The sequence below is a fragment of the Vipera berus genome (genome assembly GCF_964194415.1).
Source record: "Vipera berus genome assembly, chromosome: 6".
Classification (NCBI taxonomy): Eukaryota; Metazoa; Chordata; class Lepidosauria; order Squamata; family Viperidae; genus Vipera; species Vipera berus.
The window spans coordinates 76,698,792-76,718,699 of NC_138208.1; the positions used below are offsets into that span (position 1 = coordinate 76,698,792).

At 40.9% G+C, this 19,908-nt stretch overlaps 1 protein-coding gene across 8 annotated transcripts in view; it reads left to right on the top strand.

The window, feature by feature from the left end:
* Positions 1-4,266: 4,266 nt before the first annotated feature.
* ERC1 (ELKS/RAB6-interacting/CAST family member 1) overlaps positions 4,267-19,908 on the top strand; it is a 157,033-nt gene continuing 141,391 nt past the window's right edge. For all 8 annotated transcript variants that reach the window (XM_081331581.1, XM_081331584.1, XM_081331582.1 and 5 more), the window contains exons 1-2: positions 4,267-4,481; positions 11,704-12,495. In XM_081331581.1, coding sequence (XP_081187707.1) covers positions 11,827-12,495 — 669 coding nt within the window. In that variant the 5' untranslated portion in view covers positions 4,267-4,481; positions 11,704-11,826. The remainder of the gene's footprint in view (positions 4,482-11,703; positions 12,496-19,908) is intronic.

The following is a 19,908-nucleotide window of genomic DNA, read 5'->3' on the forward strand; positions in this document are numbered from 1 at the left end:
ATTTCTTGTTGCATCATAAAATCAAGCATTTGTTGCAAATCCTTTAGATTTTTAACCATCAGCACAATACTCCATACAAGAACAAATGCACATTGTTGTCCCTAATCAACTTATTTTCATTCTCACCACAAGCACCCCTTGTATAATTATACAGTACATTTTAACCTTTTTGTTCATAATAAAACTACATTATCTCTTTTCTGCATGAATCCATGAAGTCCACTAACAAGACCAGGCTACCTTAAGTCAAATCTATTACACGCTTTCTCTTTCTCTTAGTTTCAAAGAGATACAATGATGTGCTTTTATTTGTTAATTCACACTCTTTGCCATTTAGGCAGCCTATATTTCAAATCCCAACGTTCCAAATGCTATTTTTATCAAATAGGCCCACAAATGGATCTCCAATGTCAATAATGATCTCTATCAATCAAATCTTTCGATATTTTTTGGTCAGGTAGAGAAGATATTTTATTTTTTTATTTTTTATTTTAATCCCATTTATATCCCGCCCTTCTCCGAAGACTCAGGGCGGCTTACAATCTAAGAAGCACAAATCAATGTGCTTAGCAATAGCCTTCATCCTATGTATATGCCTGCTTATTAGGGCTTTCGCCGCCCCCCCCCCAGCGGCATTATTACAAAGTCAGCTTATTGCCCCCAACAATCTGGGTTATATCAATGCACTGTATATATCCTGCTAATAGTAACGATGGTAGTCTAGCTTGACCCATTTTGTCCAACATGGCACAGTACACCTAAAGCTCAGTATTATAGACACATACTTTGTTACACAGAGAAAATATTATACCACACAGCAATATCCAATGCTTATTTTAAAATTCCCCAAAGTATCCAGATTCTTATACCAGTAGCATCTGAAAAAAAATAAAGAAACTTTTAAAATGTATTTTTAGAACATTGTTTTGAAACAGCTACCAATTTTCTTGTAGCTGATCAAAGCTTCTGTTTCTTTCCACAAAAGAAAAAGCAAATGATTAAGAGTTTCTTACAGTGTTCACTGACAGACTGTGTATCCTTACAGTCGTCTTGAAAGAACTGAGCAAACTCCCTCGCCCTATAAATTAAAATTTTCTTCAGCCAGTGTGATATACTTGTATCTTTTTATAGTAAGCATTTTAAAAATTTGAAAATTACAAACACATAAATCAGAAAGCGGACTTCTTACTTGGCACAAAAGACACAAGTGTATATTTAAAACATTAGTATTAACAATTTTTGCCTGTGGAAGTTCTAAAAGATCGTGTTTTTCAGTTACTCATAAAATTAATCAAAGTAGTTTTACCATTATTATATTTTTTTTCTCTATCTTCCTATAGAAAATATACAAGGATTGGTATGTAGATTGGTGGAGTAGTGGGCTAATGCCTCCTTAAGTAACACCAGCTGCCTGCAATTAGTGCAGGTTCGCATCCCACCAGGCTCAAGGTTGACTCAGCCTTCCATCCTTCCGAGGTAGGTAAAATGAGGACCCAGATTGTTGGGGGCAATAAGCTGACTTTGTATTAATGCCGCTTGGGGGGGGGGTGAAAGCCCTAATAAGCAGGCATATACATAGAAAGAAGGCTACTGCTAAGCTTGTAAGCCGCCCTGAGTCTTCGGAGAAGGGCGGGATATAAATGGAATTAAAATAAAAAATAAAAAATAAAAATGTACATGTTGCAGACTCAGTTACAACGATGTGGAGAAAACCCATGTATTCCATCACTAAAGAACAGCAAGATGTAACTCTAGTAGCTAATTTATTTTCATTATTTATTATCTGCTTCTTGCATCTATATTGTTAATGTTTATTTTGTTACTTTAAATAGAACTTTGAGCATAAAATAAGAACTTTGTATAATTTTATAGCAATATCAATTTTTGCCACGGTCTAGAACTTTTCTAATTTTTCAAAATATATAATTGAACAATATTCCAATGTGGATTACACAATACATATATAGAAATTATAGTGTAGATAATCATTGATATTTTTTTATTTTTTATTTTAATCCCATTTATATCCCGCCCTTCTCCGAAGACTCAGGGCAGCTTACAATCTAAGCACAAATCAATGTGCTTAGCAATAGCCTTCATTCTATGTATATGCCTGCTTATTAGGGCTTTAGCCCCCCCCCAAGCGGCATTATTACAAAGTCAGCTTATTGCCCCCAACAATCTGGGTCCTCATTTTACCTACCTCGGAAAGATGGAAGGCTGAGTCAACCTTGAGCCTGATGGGATGTGAACCTGCACTAATTGCAGGCAGCTGGTGTTACTTAAGGAGGCATTAGCCCACTGCTCCACCAACTGCCAACCTAGCAGTTCGAAAGCACATAAAAATGCAAGTAGAAAAATAGGGACCACTCCGGTGGGAAGGTAACAGCGTTCCGTGCACCTTTGGCGTCCAGTCATGCCGGCCACATGACCACAGAGATGTCCTCAGACAAGCAGTGGCTCTTCGGCTTTGAAACGGAGATGAGCACCTAGAGCCCCTAGAGTTGGAAACGACTAGCACGCATGTGCGGGGGAACCTTTACCTTTACCTAAGAACTTTAACTCATATATTTAAATAAAAGTAGAACTTTCAATTCTATTAGTATTAGAATTAGAATACAATTCTATTCACTTCCTGGTATTCAGGATGCTGCTTATAAGGGGTATGTGCTTAGAGCTCAAAGCATTGTTAGAGACCCCACACGCCCACTTTACGGTCTGTTTCTGTTGCCCCACTCTGGGAGGAGGTTTCAAAGTATTTCTAGCAGGACTACCCAATTCCGTAATAGCTTTGTTCCCTGTGCCACCCGTCTGGTAAACTCGCAAGATTCATTTTTTCCGCCATGTACATGTATACATAATCCGAATTAGACTGTGTTGTTTCTCTGTGTCATATAATATATGTGGGTATATGCATAATTCTGTATTTATTTTTGTCATATTTATGTAGTGTATATTGGAAGTGGTGACCCTTTGGGAGCTGTATGCAACAAAATTTCATGTTAATGTATGCCGATTAGTGTACATTCAAAGTGACAATGAAGTTATTATCCTATTCCATTCCATTCCATAGATTCCTGAGTTAATTGCTTGGGTCATTTACCAGAAATACAAGACTGTTGTAAAAATGTCTATAAAAGCAGGAGGGATATTCTTACTTGCCCTTTCTTTAACTTAAAATTTCAGAAATCATCACTCTAACATACTTATGACCGTTGCTGTTTCCCAAGATCATCTGATCACCCATTGCAAACTTCTGTCAAGCAAAGGCAATGGGGAAGCTAGATTCGCTTAACAAACAGGTTACTAACTTATCAACTGCAGTAATTCACTTAACAAATGTGGCAAGAAAGGTCATGAAACGGGGTGAAATTCACTTTACAAATGTCTCACTTAACCACAGAAATTTTGGGCTCAACTGCGGTCGTGGGTCAAGGGACTGCCTATAGTTGTCTTTTTCCATAATTATTTTTGATTTTCCAATCTACGTTAATCCCTCCCCACCCCCACCGGGGATTTCCTAGTGGTCTCCCATTCTAACCAGCTCTAGATCTAAAGCTCCCAGTTCTAGCCAGATCTGATCCTGATTAGCAGTTCATGATCAGCCTAAGCTTGCTATCTAGCGGAGGAAATTGAATAAAATATTTTATCGACTTACTTGAAAGTAGGACTCCTTGACCGCAAAGGGACTGAATAAATTTGGAATGGCACTCTCAGGCAGCTCTGAAGGTGGGTGGGGGCGATCGCTGAGCCCCTTTTAGCCCTCCGTACAAAGCAGCTGTAGCGGACAAAAGATAAACAAGCCCGAAGCCACCAAGAGCCGCTACTGACTCCCTATTACGCTAAAAGCTTCAAGCAACCAAGAGAAGGCAAACTTCCCGCTCGGTCGGACTGCGCTTGCGCCGGACCGCCTCTCGACTTCGGGAGAGGAGCACTGAGGTCTGGCATAGGAAGCGGGCATCCGGGACGTGTCTGGGAGCCGCCCAGGCCTTCTCGGAGAAGGCGGGAGAAGGTTTCGGCAGCAAGCTTCTATTGGTCTAAAGGGGAGAGGGAGGGGGGGGAAAGGAAAAGGATCGCCACGCGCCTCTCATGATTGGCAGGCTTAGGTGGGTGGGGCGTAAAGCGCTACGGTGAGTGGAGGGCCGAGGTGAATCGACATTCGGGAGAGGGAGGGAGGGGGAGGACAGGGAGTGGGCCGAGCGGGTCGCGCGTGCCGGGGAGCTGATCGACCGGCCGATCGATTCCCTCGGCGGGCGGCCTCGTAAAGGGCGGGCGAGACTGGCCGGGCCGTCACACGCCAGCGGGCAGGGCTCGCGGCGAAGGGGGGGGCGGAGCCTGATCCTCGCCTTGCGCCGCGTCTGGAGGCGCGGGCGGGAGCCGCTGGCCGTGGCGAAGAGGCGCTGCCCAGGCAAGGCAAGGCGCGGCGGGCGAGGAAGCGGGCTCGCTCCGGGACACCGGCTGGCTGGCTATCCGGCTGACAGGTATCGGCGGCCATTTGGAAGCAGCCGGGGACCCGGCCTGGCATCTTAGCGGGCTACGGCCGAGCGGGATGGAGCTGGCGGTGGGGCGAGGGTTCCTGGCGATGGGTGGGGAGGGGAGCCCTTTGGGCGGGGCCCGCCCGTCTTGCTCGTCAGGCTACCGCCCGGCCGCCCCCCTGGCTTAGGAGCCGTCAGCTGCCCTACGGAAGAGGAAGGTGGCCCCCTCGAGGCCTGCCCGGGCATCCGGGGTCCCTCGACCGGGAAAAATCTTCCATCGAGCAGCGCTTCGGCTAGCTCGGAGGAGGCTCTCTACGTCCTAACCTCCGTGCCTTGGAATCGAGGGGCCGAGCCCACCGGTCCTCCCCGCCCGGGAAGGAGCTTTTGCATGAGCCCCCCACACCCCACCCCACCCCGGGTCCCGCTCAGCCTTCCTTCACAATCCGTGGAATTACTCTTTTAAAGAGGTTCCGCCTCTTTAAAAAATAAAATAAAAGGACTGGGATTCTTAGGACCAAGCTGTGAGCCACAGCCCATTCTCACATCCTGGCGGTGATTGACATAGGTCAGGGGTAGGCAACCTCGGCTCTTTTATGACTCGTGGACTTCAACTCCCAGAATTCCTGAGCCAGCTATGCTGGCTCAGGAATTCTGGGAGTTGAAGTCCACGAGTCATAAAAGAGCCGAGGTTGCCGACCCCTGACATAGGTGGTGCAGCCTTGAGAGGGGAAAAAACAAAACCTTGACACTTTTGACACGTCTTAATGTCAAGCCAGTCCTTCTGTTTCTTCTCTCTTTTTTTTTTTACTTAATGTTGCCCACGGTGATCTCCGAGGGAGATGTGATGGTCTTGTTGGATCAGTTGAGGTGACGAGTCGTTTGCTGTGCATCGCTTGAGCAGTTGGATCGTTTGGACCTTTGCAGGGATCCTAAGCAGTTAAAGCTGTTTGATAGTGAGACTTTAGCAGAAGTGCAAAGAAGAGCAGCTGAGATGATTTAAGGCCAGGAGACTAAAACATACAAAGAACGGGAACTGGGCACAGCTAGTCTAAAGAAAATAAGGACTAGCGGGGATATTCCAGTACTTGAGAGGCAGCCACAAAGAGGAGGGGGTCAATTTATTTTCCAAAGCACCAGACAAGAAACAATGGATGGAAAATAATCAAGGAGAGATGCAACCTGGAATTAAGGAGAAATTTCCTAACAGTGAGGACCAGGGCTTTTTTTCTCATAGAACGCTCAGAACGGAGTTCCGGCACCTTTTTTGGGTGGAACCTTGTAGGGTAGGCAAGGCAGGTTGTATGACGTGTGAGTTCCGGCACCTTTTTCTTTTACAAAAAAAAGCACTGGTGAGGACAATTAACCAGGGGAACAGCTTGCCATCAGAAGTTGTGGGTGCTCCATCACTGGGGGGAGAGCGTTAAGAAGAGATTGGACAGTCATCTGAAATGGTATAGGGCAGGGGTAGGCAATCTCGGCTCTTTTATGACTCCTGGACTTCAACTCCCAGAATACCTGAGTCAGCATGGCTGGCTCAGGAATTCTGGGAGTTGAAGTCCAGGAGTCATAAAAGAGCCGAGGTTGCCTACCCCTGGTATAGGGTCTCCTGCTTGAACAGGGGGCTGGAGTAGATGACCTCCAAGGTCCCTTCCAGCTGTATTCTCATTGACTGATGGATTTATAGATTCATTCTCATTTACAGTACTTGACTTATTCTTTCCTCCACTAATAGGCTCTTTGAAAATATGTGGTCAATAGTAGATAAGACATTAAAGTGGTGATTTTTTTTAAAGTACAGACAAAGGGTACTGAAAGAGATAGGATTACTTGGTAGGGCAGCCTGACAACTCTTCTCATTTCCTATTTTTAAAAAATTCTATGAAAATATGCTTTGATGCCTTTGTCAGTTTAAATAGATAGCCCCCTTATAGATACAGAGAATTATTCTTATATATCCTACTGCATAATGTAATATAAACTTTGACATATGTAGACATCATTTTAAAACTCATTTGAAATCACTTCAAATATACAATTGAGGTTGAATTAAATAATTCAAAATAATGAATTTGTTTTGACTTGATTGGTTCAGAAGAGATGTTAGAAGCACTTTGTATATGTCTGTTGCTTCACATGTTTGGCTTGGTTTGTAATAACTTACATATTGTAGACCTTTGTCTCTGTTCAAATAAGATTTTGCTATTTTTGGTTAGCCAGAAAGCAGAGCAAACAGTTTTCTTATTTTAAAAAAAAACATGACTAAATGAAATAGGTCCTCTCATGAAAGGGAGAGGTCCGTTTTTACTTTACCTTCTAGAAAACAGTAGGAGTGGTTTGCTACATTTAACATTGATTTAGATACTATTCATTATATTTCAGGCCAGAGAGAAAATATGATGAGGGCCACCTTAAATTTAATATCTTTTGTTCCTACTCTAGCAGCAGACTTTAATATGTGATATATCCTGCTTAACCCACTGTTTAGAACAAGGGGTGGCTGCTTTCTATTAAATGACTCTCTGCACTTTATGAAATCCAATGTACTTTAGCTACACAAGCAACAGTAAATGGTATTGTGTACATTATGAAATCGGCAGCTTTCTGCTCTTTGTTCTGCTCATGAGGAATTGTAGTTCTATTCAGAGTTCCACCGTTGTCTAGGGCTCCGAGGATAGCAAACAGCCATCATTAAAATGTTTCTTTGCATCTGATCAGTTGTGGTTTGAAAAAGGAGAACAACATATGATACATGTTCCAATAATCTCAGAAGGCTCATCCTTTTATCTGTTGTTTTTATTTCAAGCAGCAAAGTGATCTGTTAAAAGTCAAGTCCTGTGGCCAAGACTCCAGGCCTTCCACTTTGCAAATTTAGATCATCTTTTGGGGAGTTAACCATTTTTTGTTTGGTCTGCTCCTTGCTGACCAGGAAAATATTTGACAATAGGCTGCATTTTCCATTCCATTCCAACTTGCGTTATGCCAATGGGAAAAATGAGTCTCTACACCCTATTGACATTCATTTAAAATATGTTTTTGAGCCTTGGTCTTATCTAGTACCTGTGATGCTTCTGTTATTTTGTAGGCTTATGATTTAAATGCTTAACTGAAGAAAATTTTGTTGTTTTAACCACTTCTTTTAAAATGAAACTTTAATTGGTACAAAATAAAAACATGTTCTGTACTACAGTATTTTTGTCAGAAGTACCTTAAAAGTTATTTTTTGTAAGTATAAAGAAAATATGAAATAATGGTACAGTATTTCAAAATTAACATTAAAAGGGGGGGGAGGAGCAGCTTGAAATTTTAACCAAGCTCTGAGTCTGCATAACAGAAATAGTAGGATTAAATAAAATTAAGGGACACATTTAGAATTTTGTTAAGCATCAGAAAGCGAATATTCAAAAATTTACTAGGATGGATAGTTCTATTATATTTTGTTTGTAGTGTTAGCATGTGTGTGTTTTGAAATACGCTAAAGGGAAAATCACTTCTTTCCCTAAATCATTCATTGATTTTCATACACAACCAGGGACTTTAACTCAAGTGTTCTGAGTTCAGATCTAATACAGGTAGTCTCCAACTTGCAACTATTCGTTTACTGAGCATTTGAAGTGACTTATGACCGTTTTTCACACTTATGTCTGTTGCAGCATCTCCATGGTCATATGATCAAAATTCAGATGTTTGGCAACTGGCTCATATTTATGATGGTTGCAGTGTCCTGGGGTCATCTGATCACCTTTTGTGACCTTTTGACAAGCAAAACCAGTGAGGAAGCCAGATTCATTTAACAACTGCATCAAGAAAGTTGTAAAATGGGGCAAAACTCACTCAACATCTCAGTAATGGAAATTTTAGACACAGTTGTGGCCATAGGTCAAGGACTATCTGTAAGTGTGCTTGTGGTGAAAGACTTTATCTGAAATTATTTAATGGAATGTGGATGGGTTTTGGTTCTCATTATACCACATTACTGATAGAATCAGTGACTCTGTCAGGAGTATATCTTTTGCTGCGTGATCAGAATTTTATACCAGTTGAATATTCTGTAATCATAATGGTTCTTTTTAAAAATCTGCTTCTGGTAACAGCTTAGTTTTCTTTCAAAGGCAGATTCAGAGAAAAAAAATCATGCAGATTTGCTTTTTTTTAATATAGTAGCGACTGGTATGTTTGTATAACATTATGAGCAACTTCTTTTTAATCAGTAGTAAAGTATCTGATCTTGAGAAATCCATATAGAAAACTAAAGAAGTCAGTATAGAAATGGGGGAGTCAGTTTAATGTGGTGTATTTCTGATGCTGCCACTTCAGAAACTAGATGATCAGAAATAATTATTTGACTTGGCAATGAATGTCAAGATTTTATCCAAGTACCCCTGATCATTCCTGAATCTTGATGTGATTTTTGTCCTTATTTCTTGCCTTACAGATTTCTTTTTCTGTTCATTGTGTATACAACTATTGTATATCGGTACTGTAGTTTAAAGGAAAGGAAATGGTTTTACAAGGTATTGATGATCAGAACCTGAATATGTATCAGAAGAAATATAAAGCCTATTCATACTTTTTATTGTTTACCTATCTTGTACCTAAATGACAGGATGTAATTATGAGAAGTCTGATAAAAATATTACATTTTCTTAATGGATATTTCAGCCCCACTTCCTTTAACAAAAATCAGTTCCAAAATACTATTAATAAAAACTAGTCATAGGGGAGGTAAATGAGCATGATGGAATTGCTGTTTTCATTTGTACAACATAATTTTTAGGGTCTGTTCAGTGATGAGAGCATACTTAAGCAAGTATGTTGTTGTTGCTTCATGTCAGAATGTTGTTGCTTCATGTCAGAATAAATGACACTGAATTGCCTCATTCTAAATAGTTCTGTAATAAGATTTAGGATAATCTGTGTACCTGTACCTTGTCTGTTTCTCCGTGGACTCTTTGCACATAGTTTGCCTCTTTCCTGCTCTCCTCACTGTGTTTTTATCTGCCTCTTGCCAGATGTGCTTTTAGCTCATCTTATTACATCCAACAGTCTGGGCTTCTTCTCCACCCACAGCAATTTATTTTTTATAACTAGTCAGTGAGATACAAAAATGCCTCTGTGACAACTCTAATTTGAATGTGCCTTGACAAACTATATAATTAAGTACTTTTGTGCAGATCTTGAGAGCAAACAAATCCCAGCTCCAGAGAGTTAAAGTCAGGATCTGTTTTCCAGCACTGACATCAAGCATGTATCCACATCTAGAGACATGATACAGTTTAAGTTATCCAAAGCTGAAGGAAATAGGGATCTATTTGTAATCGAGAAGAAGGACACATGGACTATTTGAATAATAAGAACAATCCCCATTATAACTTCAGAATGAGACAAATTAATAACACTGAGTAATTTCAATAGCCATTATGTTACTGATACTCTGTCTTGCTCTGCCAGTTTAGATTCAGAATTTTTTTATTTGGGTTACTGTATAAAGAAATTATGACAGTTGAGAGGGTGATGTTTACATTCACATAATCGTGTATGGAATCTACTCAGTTTTACATGACTTAGGAATCCTCAGATTATTCCTATATAGAGGCAGACATTTACTGATACTACACCTTGATCATCTATATGAAGCAGATCAGTACATAGAAATCATTTTCCTTATGCTAATTTTCTGCAAACACACAGAAGCAGCAGATTGTTCTTTCCAGAATTTGGTAACTGAGAAAGCAGTGTTAAGACTAAGTGTTATTTTCAAGTTCAGTATAATGTGCCTGTCAAAGACATTTTACCAAATTGTAACGAGTAATGTAACTAGAGGGACGCGGTGGCTCAGTGGGTTAGGACGCTGAGTTTGTCGATCAGAAGGTCGGCAGTTTGGCGGGTCAAATCCCGAGTGCCACGTAACAGAGTGAGCACCTGTTACTCGTCCCAGCTTCTGCCAACCTAGCAGTTCGAAAGCACGTAAAAATGCAAGTAGAAACGGTGGGAAGGTAACAGCACTGTGTGCGCCTTTGGCGTCTAGTCATGCTGGCCACATGACCACGGAGACATCCTCGGACAAGCGCTGGCTCTTCAGCTTTGAAACGGAGATTAGCACCGACCCCTAGAGTTGGAAATGACTAGCACGCATGTGCGGGGGAACCTTTACCTTTAATGTAACTAGTGTCATTTTTTCTTTCCATATTCTCTTGTACTCCAAATGTCCCTCAGGGATATGCAAACATTTTGATTCAAATAGAGCTATTCAAAGCAGTTTGAATCAAAATGTTGTACACATCATTTCTTTCTCTTCTGACAGTCTAAATATATGATTTCAAGATCTGCTTCTATCTGTATTCCATTCTATGTTCTTTCTTTAACTTCTCACCAATTAGAAATTCTACACTTTCTACACTGTTTCACTTCAATTACATGTTTTTTATATATTGAATAATCGAAAACAGTTGATTGGTAGCCTTTTGTTAAACTAAGGCCATTGCTTTTTTGCCTTCACAATGATTTCATTAATTTTTTATTTGATTTCTGTAGCTGCCCCTCTCAACCAGCGACTCTGGGTGGTGTATATCATAAGTGACACAATGCTATTAACCATGCAGTAGTTGTGGTTTAGACCATGTTTTTAATCTGTTAAATGTTTTGAAATCCTATAAAAAGGAACAAATCTTTTATTAATTGTCTTTTATTATTATCAGTGCCATATGTCACTTCTTAATCTGTGTTATACTATGATGTCTGAAATATTTACTAGCAGTGTCTCTGATAGATGGAGTTTTTGACTTCAATTTAATAACAAAATTCTAAATTTCAGCATTAAAATCTAATGACTGACTCTTAAAAAAATAGCGCAAATCTTTGTACCACAATTTTTAAAGGCATAATAATTGAATTTATGTTGCTGTCTTTATCATGATCTTCATATCTGGGGTATTTTATTTTTTTATGTATGCATAAGGAATTAATTGATAGATGTCACAGTGCACAGAAGTAAAGACAAAGAGAAGAAAAGTAGATAAGCTTGCAAGTATTATATGATACAGATTTTACAAATATTCCTGAGAGAGATTCAAAATAATTTAAAAATATTAAATTTGCTTTCCTAGAGTAAATAATACACGATGTATTTGAACTCTTAGTAATGTATGGAAATTTAAAGCATATTGAACAATATTTGGCAATGTAATAGATTGTGGGAAATTAGATGTTGATACTTTTGTTTCTGTTTCAGATGATTGGCATCAAAAAACTATGATTTCAGGAATGAATGCTTGGACCTAATGTAAAAGTAACTGGCCTTAAGAGTAAGAAAATTTCAGAGAAGTCATAATCAAATTACATCAGAAATTCAATCATGTATGGAAGTGCTCGGTCAGTTGGGAAAGTTGAGCCAAGTAGCCAGAGCCCCGGGCGTTCACCAAGGCTGCCACGTTCACCACGATTGGGCCATCGTCGAACCAACAGCACAGGGGGCAGCTCTGGAGGTAGCACCGGAGGTGGAAGTGGCAAGACACTTTCAATGGAAAATATCCAATCCTTAAATGCTGCCTATGCCACGTCAGGCCCTATGTACCTAAGTGAGCATGAAAACGTGGGCGCAGACACACCTAAAAGCACCATGACCCTTGGCCGATCTGGGGGTCGTTTGCCTTATGGTGTTAGGATGACTGCAATGGGCAGCAGCCCCAACATTGCCAGTAGTGGGGTTGCCAGCGATACTATTGCATTTGGAGAACATCATCTTCCTCCTGTGAGTATGGCTTCTACGGTGCCTCATTCACTACGCCAAGCTAGGGACAACACCATCATGGACCTGCAGACACAACTAAAGGAAGTTCTCCGGGAAAATGATATATTGCGAAAGGATGTAGAAGTGAAAGAAAGCAAACTTAGCTCCTCCATGAACAGTATCAAGACATTCTGGAGTCCTGAGCTGAAGAAAGAAAGGGCCCTGAGGAAAGATGAAGCATCCAAAATCACGATTTGGAAAGAACAGTATCGGGTGGTTCAGGAAGAAAATCAGGTTAGTAAACTAAAGACTTAGGCAGAAAAAAAAGGCTGTGTGGGGAAAATGCAGTGGTGATAGTAGATAGGTTTTGAATAAGTCATTGCTGTGAAATTCCATCGTGAACTCCCGTCATCTTACCCCAATTTGAGTGGTTTTAAAAAGCACTCTTATCACGTGAAAAGATTCTGTCTTGGCTCTTTCTATATTACCTGGGTAAATAAAGTAGGGGCAACTTCTTTGACGGACAGGTTCCATTATGGTCAGAACTCAGGGTCTATGTGTATCCTATAGGACAGGGGTGTCAAACTCAATTTCATTGAGGGCCGCATCAGCATTGCGGTTGCCCTCGGGGCTGGGTGGGTATGGCCTGGGTAGGCGTGGCCTACTGGGTGGGCGTGGTTAGAGTGCGTATGGCCTACTGGGTGGGCGTGGCCAGCTCTACATCGTTCGCATCAAGGGTGCCTGTGGGGGCCTGGGCAGGAGTGGGACAGTTCTCTGGCAGGAGGAGGGTCTCTGGGCCAGGGCCAAGACAGTGGGGGCTGTTCCCTCATTGTTTCCAGGATGGCTTTGCGGGCCGCATGAAACCACTTCATGGGCTGGATCTGGCCCCCGGGCCTTGTGTTTGACATGTCTGCTATAGGAGATTTTAAATCTCCAAATGAGGTTGAGAGGGGGGGGCAAGAACACCTGGCTTCTTTAGCCTCCTGAGATTTGAACTGAGCCTGCTGTGGCAAATTTCAAAGGGTTCTGGAAATGGACCGTTTCTGAGAGTTTTCAACAGTTGAGAAAAAAGAGAGCAATGAGTTGAGAAAAGTTGAGAAAAAAGAGGATGCTGAGTTTCATACGGAGGGGGTTTAAAGAGTGTATTTATGGCTTTTAGAATTTTTGTTGAGGGTTTTCCTTCATGGCTTCTGAAGGAAGTGAAATGAAGAAGGGCAAGGCTTTCAGGCAGTTGTTTTTTTTGGCTGCAGCCCCCATTTTACAGGATAGTCTTAATCTAGAGATTAGGCTGGAATCCTCATTGCTCACTTCAGGAAACTATTTAAAATAGAGCTGTTCTAGAAGGAATCAGGGGAATGAATGTCACAACTATACTTATTACATTAAGATAGCTATTTTTATATGAAATGAAAGCAATTGGATGTTGGGTTTTTGTTAGGTTTTTATGATAAAAGCTGTCAGGAGTATTTTTTTTTAATTCTGGCAATTTATAAACTGGATGGATGGATGGATTGTCCTCGTATCTAAAAGGATAAAATATTTCTTTTTAGTTTAAAAATGCATGAAAACCTATGGCTTTTTTGGTCAGCCAAATAATATTTAACAGAAGAGGATGCAGTGACATTTCTACATAATTCTGCACACCCTTTCTAATTGTTCATTTAAATTCCACTATAATTACCACTGTAATGATAGGCTTGTCGAACAATGGCCCAAAAAGGAAGGGTATTATTTAAAAGCATGGTGAAATATATCATGAGATGAGAAAACTTGGTGTCCTAATTTGCCAGTTCATGTCTAAATTGAATTGTTTTACACCCTCTATATCACTGGCAACTAGTGATCTCTGCCCTTTATACAGAAGACCTGGATACTGAAATTCACTTTAAAGAAATATCCCCACATTAGACTTTCAGTTATGGCTTATTTGGATATTTTTAGCTGAGCTCAAGCCACATTCATTGATGAATGTAGTAGTGTAAAGCAATCTTGAATAACTCACTGCCCCAAAATGACCCGAACACAGTTTTCATTGTTTCTAATGAGTATTGTCAGTGAACATGTACTGTAGACTGAATTACTGAAATTGTAATTCAACTTGCCTGGTTTGGAAATCCTAGTATAAAAAAATAATGTGTAAAGATGCTAGAAACATTAGATGAGTTAGATATTTTCTGCTGAAGAAACTGATTTGGCTAACTTATAACTTCAGTTTCAGCTTCTTATACAAAGGGCATACTTGGTATGTTCAGAAAACAGAATGATAGGTAGTCCTCGACTTACAACCACAATTGACCCCAAAATTTCTGTTGCTAAGTGAGACAGTTGTTAAGGGAATTTTGCCCCATTTTACAACCTTTCATGTGACCGTTAAGTGAATCACTGCAGTTGTAAGTTAATAACATGGTTATTAGGTGAATCTGGCTTTCCAATGAACTTTGCTTGTTACAAAGTCACAAAAGATGATCACATGGCACATTGACACCGCAAGTGTCATAAATATGAACCGGTTGCCAAGCATCTGAATTTTGATCATCTGATCACCGGGTTTCTGCAACGGTCATAAAGTGTGAAAAACAATCATAAGTCACATTTTTCAGTGTCATTGTAACTTTGAAAGGTCACTAAATGAGCTGTTGTAAGTTGAGGACTACCTGTACTGTAATACCCATATTTCCCCATGTTTTTTTTCTCCATAGTTTTTTTTTTGCCTCCAAAAGAGGCACCAGGTCTTACTTTCGGGGGATGTCTTACCTCCAGCACCGACAGCCCCAGCCAGCAGGTCCACCTCTTCTGAGGCCAAAGGAGCAGCTTCATTTTGCAGCTGCATTCCAGTCTGCATTTTGCAGTCAGGCCTTTTCGGAAGGCCTATGCAGCCGAGTACTGAGCTATGGATTTAATCCATGGCTTGGTCCTCGGCTGCAGAGGTCTTGCAGAACAGAGCTATGGAAAGGCCTCTGACTGTGAAATGCAGGCCTTGCTGCAGAAGAGGCTGCAGAAGAAGTGGGATAGCGAGGAGAGGCCTGGTTGCAAGGTAAACTGGGTGCAGGGCACGTGGGGCAGTTCCTGCCCCGACCCTAGCTTGATTTTTAGGTGTGTGCCTCACCCCAAAACTAGGGCTTATTTTTGGGGTAGGGCTTATATTGGGCCCACCTCCAAAAATCAAGCTATTTTCGGGATAGGACTTACTTTCGGGAAAACACGGTATTAAACATTTGTGTGTTTTTTAAGAATTAGAATCCTACTTTCCAATGCAAGAGTTCTACATACTTGTGCAATGTAATAACAGTATTGGTGTACTGCTTTCCATAGTATCATTTATACCTATACTTTACCTAATAAAACTCTTTTTCTAAATGTCCAAGTGGTAGAAGGATGTATAGCACTGCTCAACTCAAAACAAAATTAGTTACCTGACCCTAATAAAGCCTTTATTTAGTAGACCTTGGTTTACCCAACTTTACATGCAATAGACTATATTTCTGCAGTGATTTACCTAATTTGCATGATTACATAGTGATACAAATGACATAAATTAATGCCAATAGGTTAAGCCAATGATGGCAAAACTTTTAGATACCGAGTGCCCAAACTGCGACCCAAAACCCACTTATGTATCGTCGGGTGCCAGGTGGGCATGGCCTATTGGGTGGGTGTGCCAATTGAGTGGGCATGGCCCATTGGGTGGGTGTGGTTGCAGTGGTAACGGCAGACTAGGTGGGACTAAAAAGTTCAATTAATACCAACTTTGCGAGATTTTTTTTTCTACAACAAGTTGAAATTGATCGATTAAACCTTTTTTTTTTTTGGCACACGGCGGTGGAGACCTAAAGTGAAAAGGTTTTATAAAAGCCAGCTGAAGGCCTAGGACAGGGGCAATGGCATGCGTGCCCACAGAGAGGGCTCTGCATGCAATGTGTGGCACACGTCCCATATGTTCGCCACAATGGACTTAGGGTTAGGTCACCATGAACTCATAGAGAAAAATGGACATCGGCAACAAATTTGGACTGCTTGGGTATGGTGAGGAGGGCACTTACTTTTCTAGCCTTTCCTATGTATGTTTCCTGGTAAAATACATGGGAAAATCCCATTGGAGGAAAATTCCACTTAGGGTTAGGGTTAGGTCACCATGACCTCATAGAGCAAAATGAACATCGCCAACAAATTTGGAGTGCTTGGGTACGGTTAGGAGGGCACTTACTTTTCTAAGCTGCTCTATCTAGGTTTCCTGGTAAAATACATGGGAAAATCCCATTGGAGGAAAATTTCACTTAGGGTTAGGGTTAGTTTACCATGAAGTCATAGAACAAAATGGACATCATCAACAAACTCGGAATACTTGGGTATGGTTAGGAGGACCCTGACTTTTCTAGATTGCCCTACGTTTCCTGGTAAAATACATGGGAAAATCCCATTGAAGGAAAATTCCACTTAGGGTTAGGTCACCATGAACTCAGAGAGCCAAATGGACATCGCCAACAAATTCGCAGTGCTTGTGTATAGTTAGGAGGGCACTTACTTTTCTAGCCTGCCCCATCTTTGTTTCCTGTTAAAATACATGGGAAAATCCCATGGGTTTTTAAATATGTTTTAATTTTTAATTGTAGTTAATTTATTTTGGGGCTGTTATTTAATTCGTTTTTTAATTTTTGTATTGTTGTTTTTATTGTTGTAAGCCGCCCTGAGTCCCTTGGGAGATAGGGCGGCATATAAGTCCCAAAAATAAATAAATAAATAAAATCCCATTAGAGGAAAATTCCACTTAGGGTTAGGGATAGGACAGCATGAACTTATACAGCAAAATGGACATCACCAATGAATTTGGACTGCTTGGATATAGTTAGGGTTAGGGTAGGGTCACCATTAACTCAGAGAGCAAAATGGACATTGCCAACAAATTTGGAGTGCTTGGGTATGGGTAGGAGGGCACTTACTTTACTAAGTTGCTCTATCTATGTTTCATAGTAAAATACATGGGAAAATCCCATTGGAGGAATATTCCACTTAAGGTTAGGTCACCATGAACTCAGAGAGAAAAATGGACATTGCCAGTGAATTTGGAGTGCTTGGCTATGGTGAGGAGGGCACTTACTTTTCTAGCCTTTCCTATCTATGTTTCCTGGTGAAATATATGGGAAAATCCCATTGGAGGACAATTCCACTTAGGGTTAGGGTTAGGTCAGGATGAACTCATACAACAAAATGGACATCGCCAACAAATTTGGAGTGCTTCGGTATGGTTAGGAAGGCACTTACTTTTCTAAGCTGCTCTATCTAGGTTTTCTGGTAAAATACATGGGAAAATCCCATTGGAGGAAAATTCCACTTAGGGTTAGGGTTAGTTTACCATGAACTCAGAGAGCAAAATGAACATCACCAACAAATTTGGAGTGCTTGGTTATGGTTAGGAGGGCACTTAATTTTCTAAGCTGCTCTATCTAGGTTTCCTGGTGAAATATATGGGAAAATCCCATTGGAGGAATATTCCACTTAGGGTTAGGTCACCATGAACTCAGAGAGAAAAATGGACATTGCCAGTGAATTTGGAGTGCTTGGCTATGGTTAGGAGGACACTTACTTTTCTAGCCTGCCCTATCTATGTTTCCTAGTAAAATACATGGGCAAATCCCATTGGAGGAAAATTCCACTTAGGGTTAGGGTTAGGTCAGCATGAACTCATAGAGAAAAATGGACATCGCCAACAATTTCGGAGTGCTAGGTTATGGTTAGAAGGGCACTTACTTTTCTAAGCTGCTCTATGTATGTTTACTGGTAAAATACATGGGAAAATCCCACTGGAGGAAAATTCCACTTAGGGTTAGGGTTAGTTTACCTTGAACTCAGAGAGCAAAATTGGAGTGCTTGGTTATGGTTAGGAGGGCACTTAATTTTCTAAGCTGCTCTATCTAGGTTTCCTGGTAAAATACATGGGAAAATCCCATTGGAGGAATATTCCACTTAGGGTTAGGTCACCATGAACTCAGAGAGCAAAATGGACAATGAATTCGGAGTGCTTGGATATGGTTGGGGGGCGCTTACTTTTCTAGCCTACCCTATCTGTGTTTCCTGGTAAAATATATGGGAAAATCCCATAGGAGGAAAATTCCATTTAGGATTAGGATTACCTCACCATGAGCCCAGAAGAAGCGCCGATCAGCTGGAATGTTGCAGCATCTCCAGGATCTTGTGATTTACATTCATATGCTTGGCAACTGATTCATAGTTATGATGGTCAGTGTCCCAGGGTCATGTGAAGTGACCAAAATCTGCTGCTACCACCCAGCAGAGAGGGGGAATAAAAACCACACACACACACACACACACACACACACACACACACACACACACACACACACACACACACCTGCCAATCCTCAACAGAAATGCTCACAACAATGAAAACCTCGGACAAGAGGAAGAGCGCCGCCGGGCAGGCAGGCAGGTGTCTTGCTCGGCTGTGGCTTGGGGGGCACTTTTTTCCAGTGCCATTGTCACTTCAAACAGTCACTAAGCGAACAGTTGTAAGTCGAGGATTACCTGTACTTCACAGTTTTTTCTTTTTTTCTTTTTTTGGTCATCAAGTTTTTGCCACCTTGCTAGGCAACTGGTGGTACTCGGATGTTTCCAAATCCTAAAAGTGGTACAATGGGTGAAAAGGTTGAAAAGCCCTGTACTAGGACTCCGAGATCCCTACTATTGAGCAAGGTACCACCTATACTATACCTGTGCATTTGTTTTTTCTTGCCTAAATGTAAAACCTTACTTTATTCACCATTGAATTTCGTTTTGTTAGATAGCGCCCAATGTTCAAGTCTGTCAAGATCCTTCTGTATCTTAAGCCTAGAGTGTTGGCTATTCCTGCCAGCTTAGTGTCGTCTGCAAATTTGATGAGTTTCCCATCTATCCCCTCATGGAAATCATTGATGAAGATGTTGAAGAGCACTGGGGCACCCCACTACATACTTCCGTCCATGTAGATGCAGTTCCATCGAGGAACACACACTGAGTATGGCTGGTCAGCCAGCTACGAATCCATCTGGAGGTGATCTTGTCTAACCCACATTTTTCTATTTTATCAAGTAGTAGATTGTGGTCTACTTTATCAAATGCCTTACTGAAGTCCAAGTAAAAGACCTTATGAAAGACTGTACCTTCTGACAACAAAGATGTCATCTCCCTTGGCTCCTGGCACTCACTGGGAGCCCGGCTTGACTAGATTCTTTTTAATGAGAAACCATATCATCTGTTATATATATAATATTTTTGAGTACACTTATGTCAGGCTTTTCTGGTACCAGCCTAGTAGCCATGGAGCACAGGTTGCATTTCCTTCCATGTTACTTCTCAAAACTTTCATATGATCAGGAAATGCTTCTCAACCCTTCAAAGTAGACTAGATCAGAAAACAAACTCTTTTAAGTTATGGACTATTAGAATTCTTTTGTTGCAGGAACTAATAATAGAATTTTTAAAGCTTGACAGACTTTCTGCCTGCCTGCACTTATTTCAAACAAAATCAAGAGGGGGTAATCTTGAGGGGTATTTTTCACTCCCACTCCCACCCGCCTTTCAGAACTATGCTGATTTTTTTGCTTTTCCATTCTATCAAAAGTATTTCCTTCCTCTTCTACCTGTTCTTACCTTTGAATCGGTCTTGTAGAAAAAAAGTGAAATGATAAAAATGGCATTGAACCATAGAGCTGT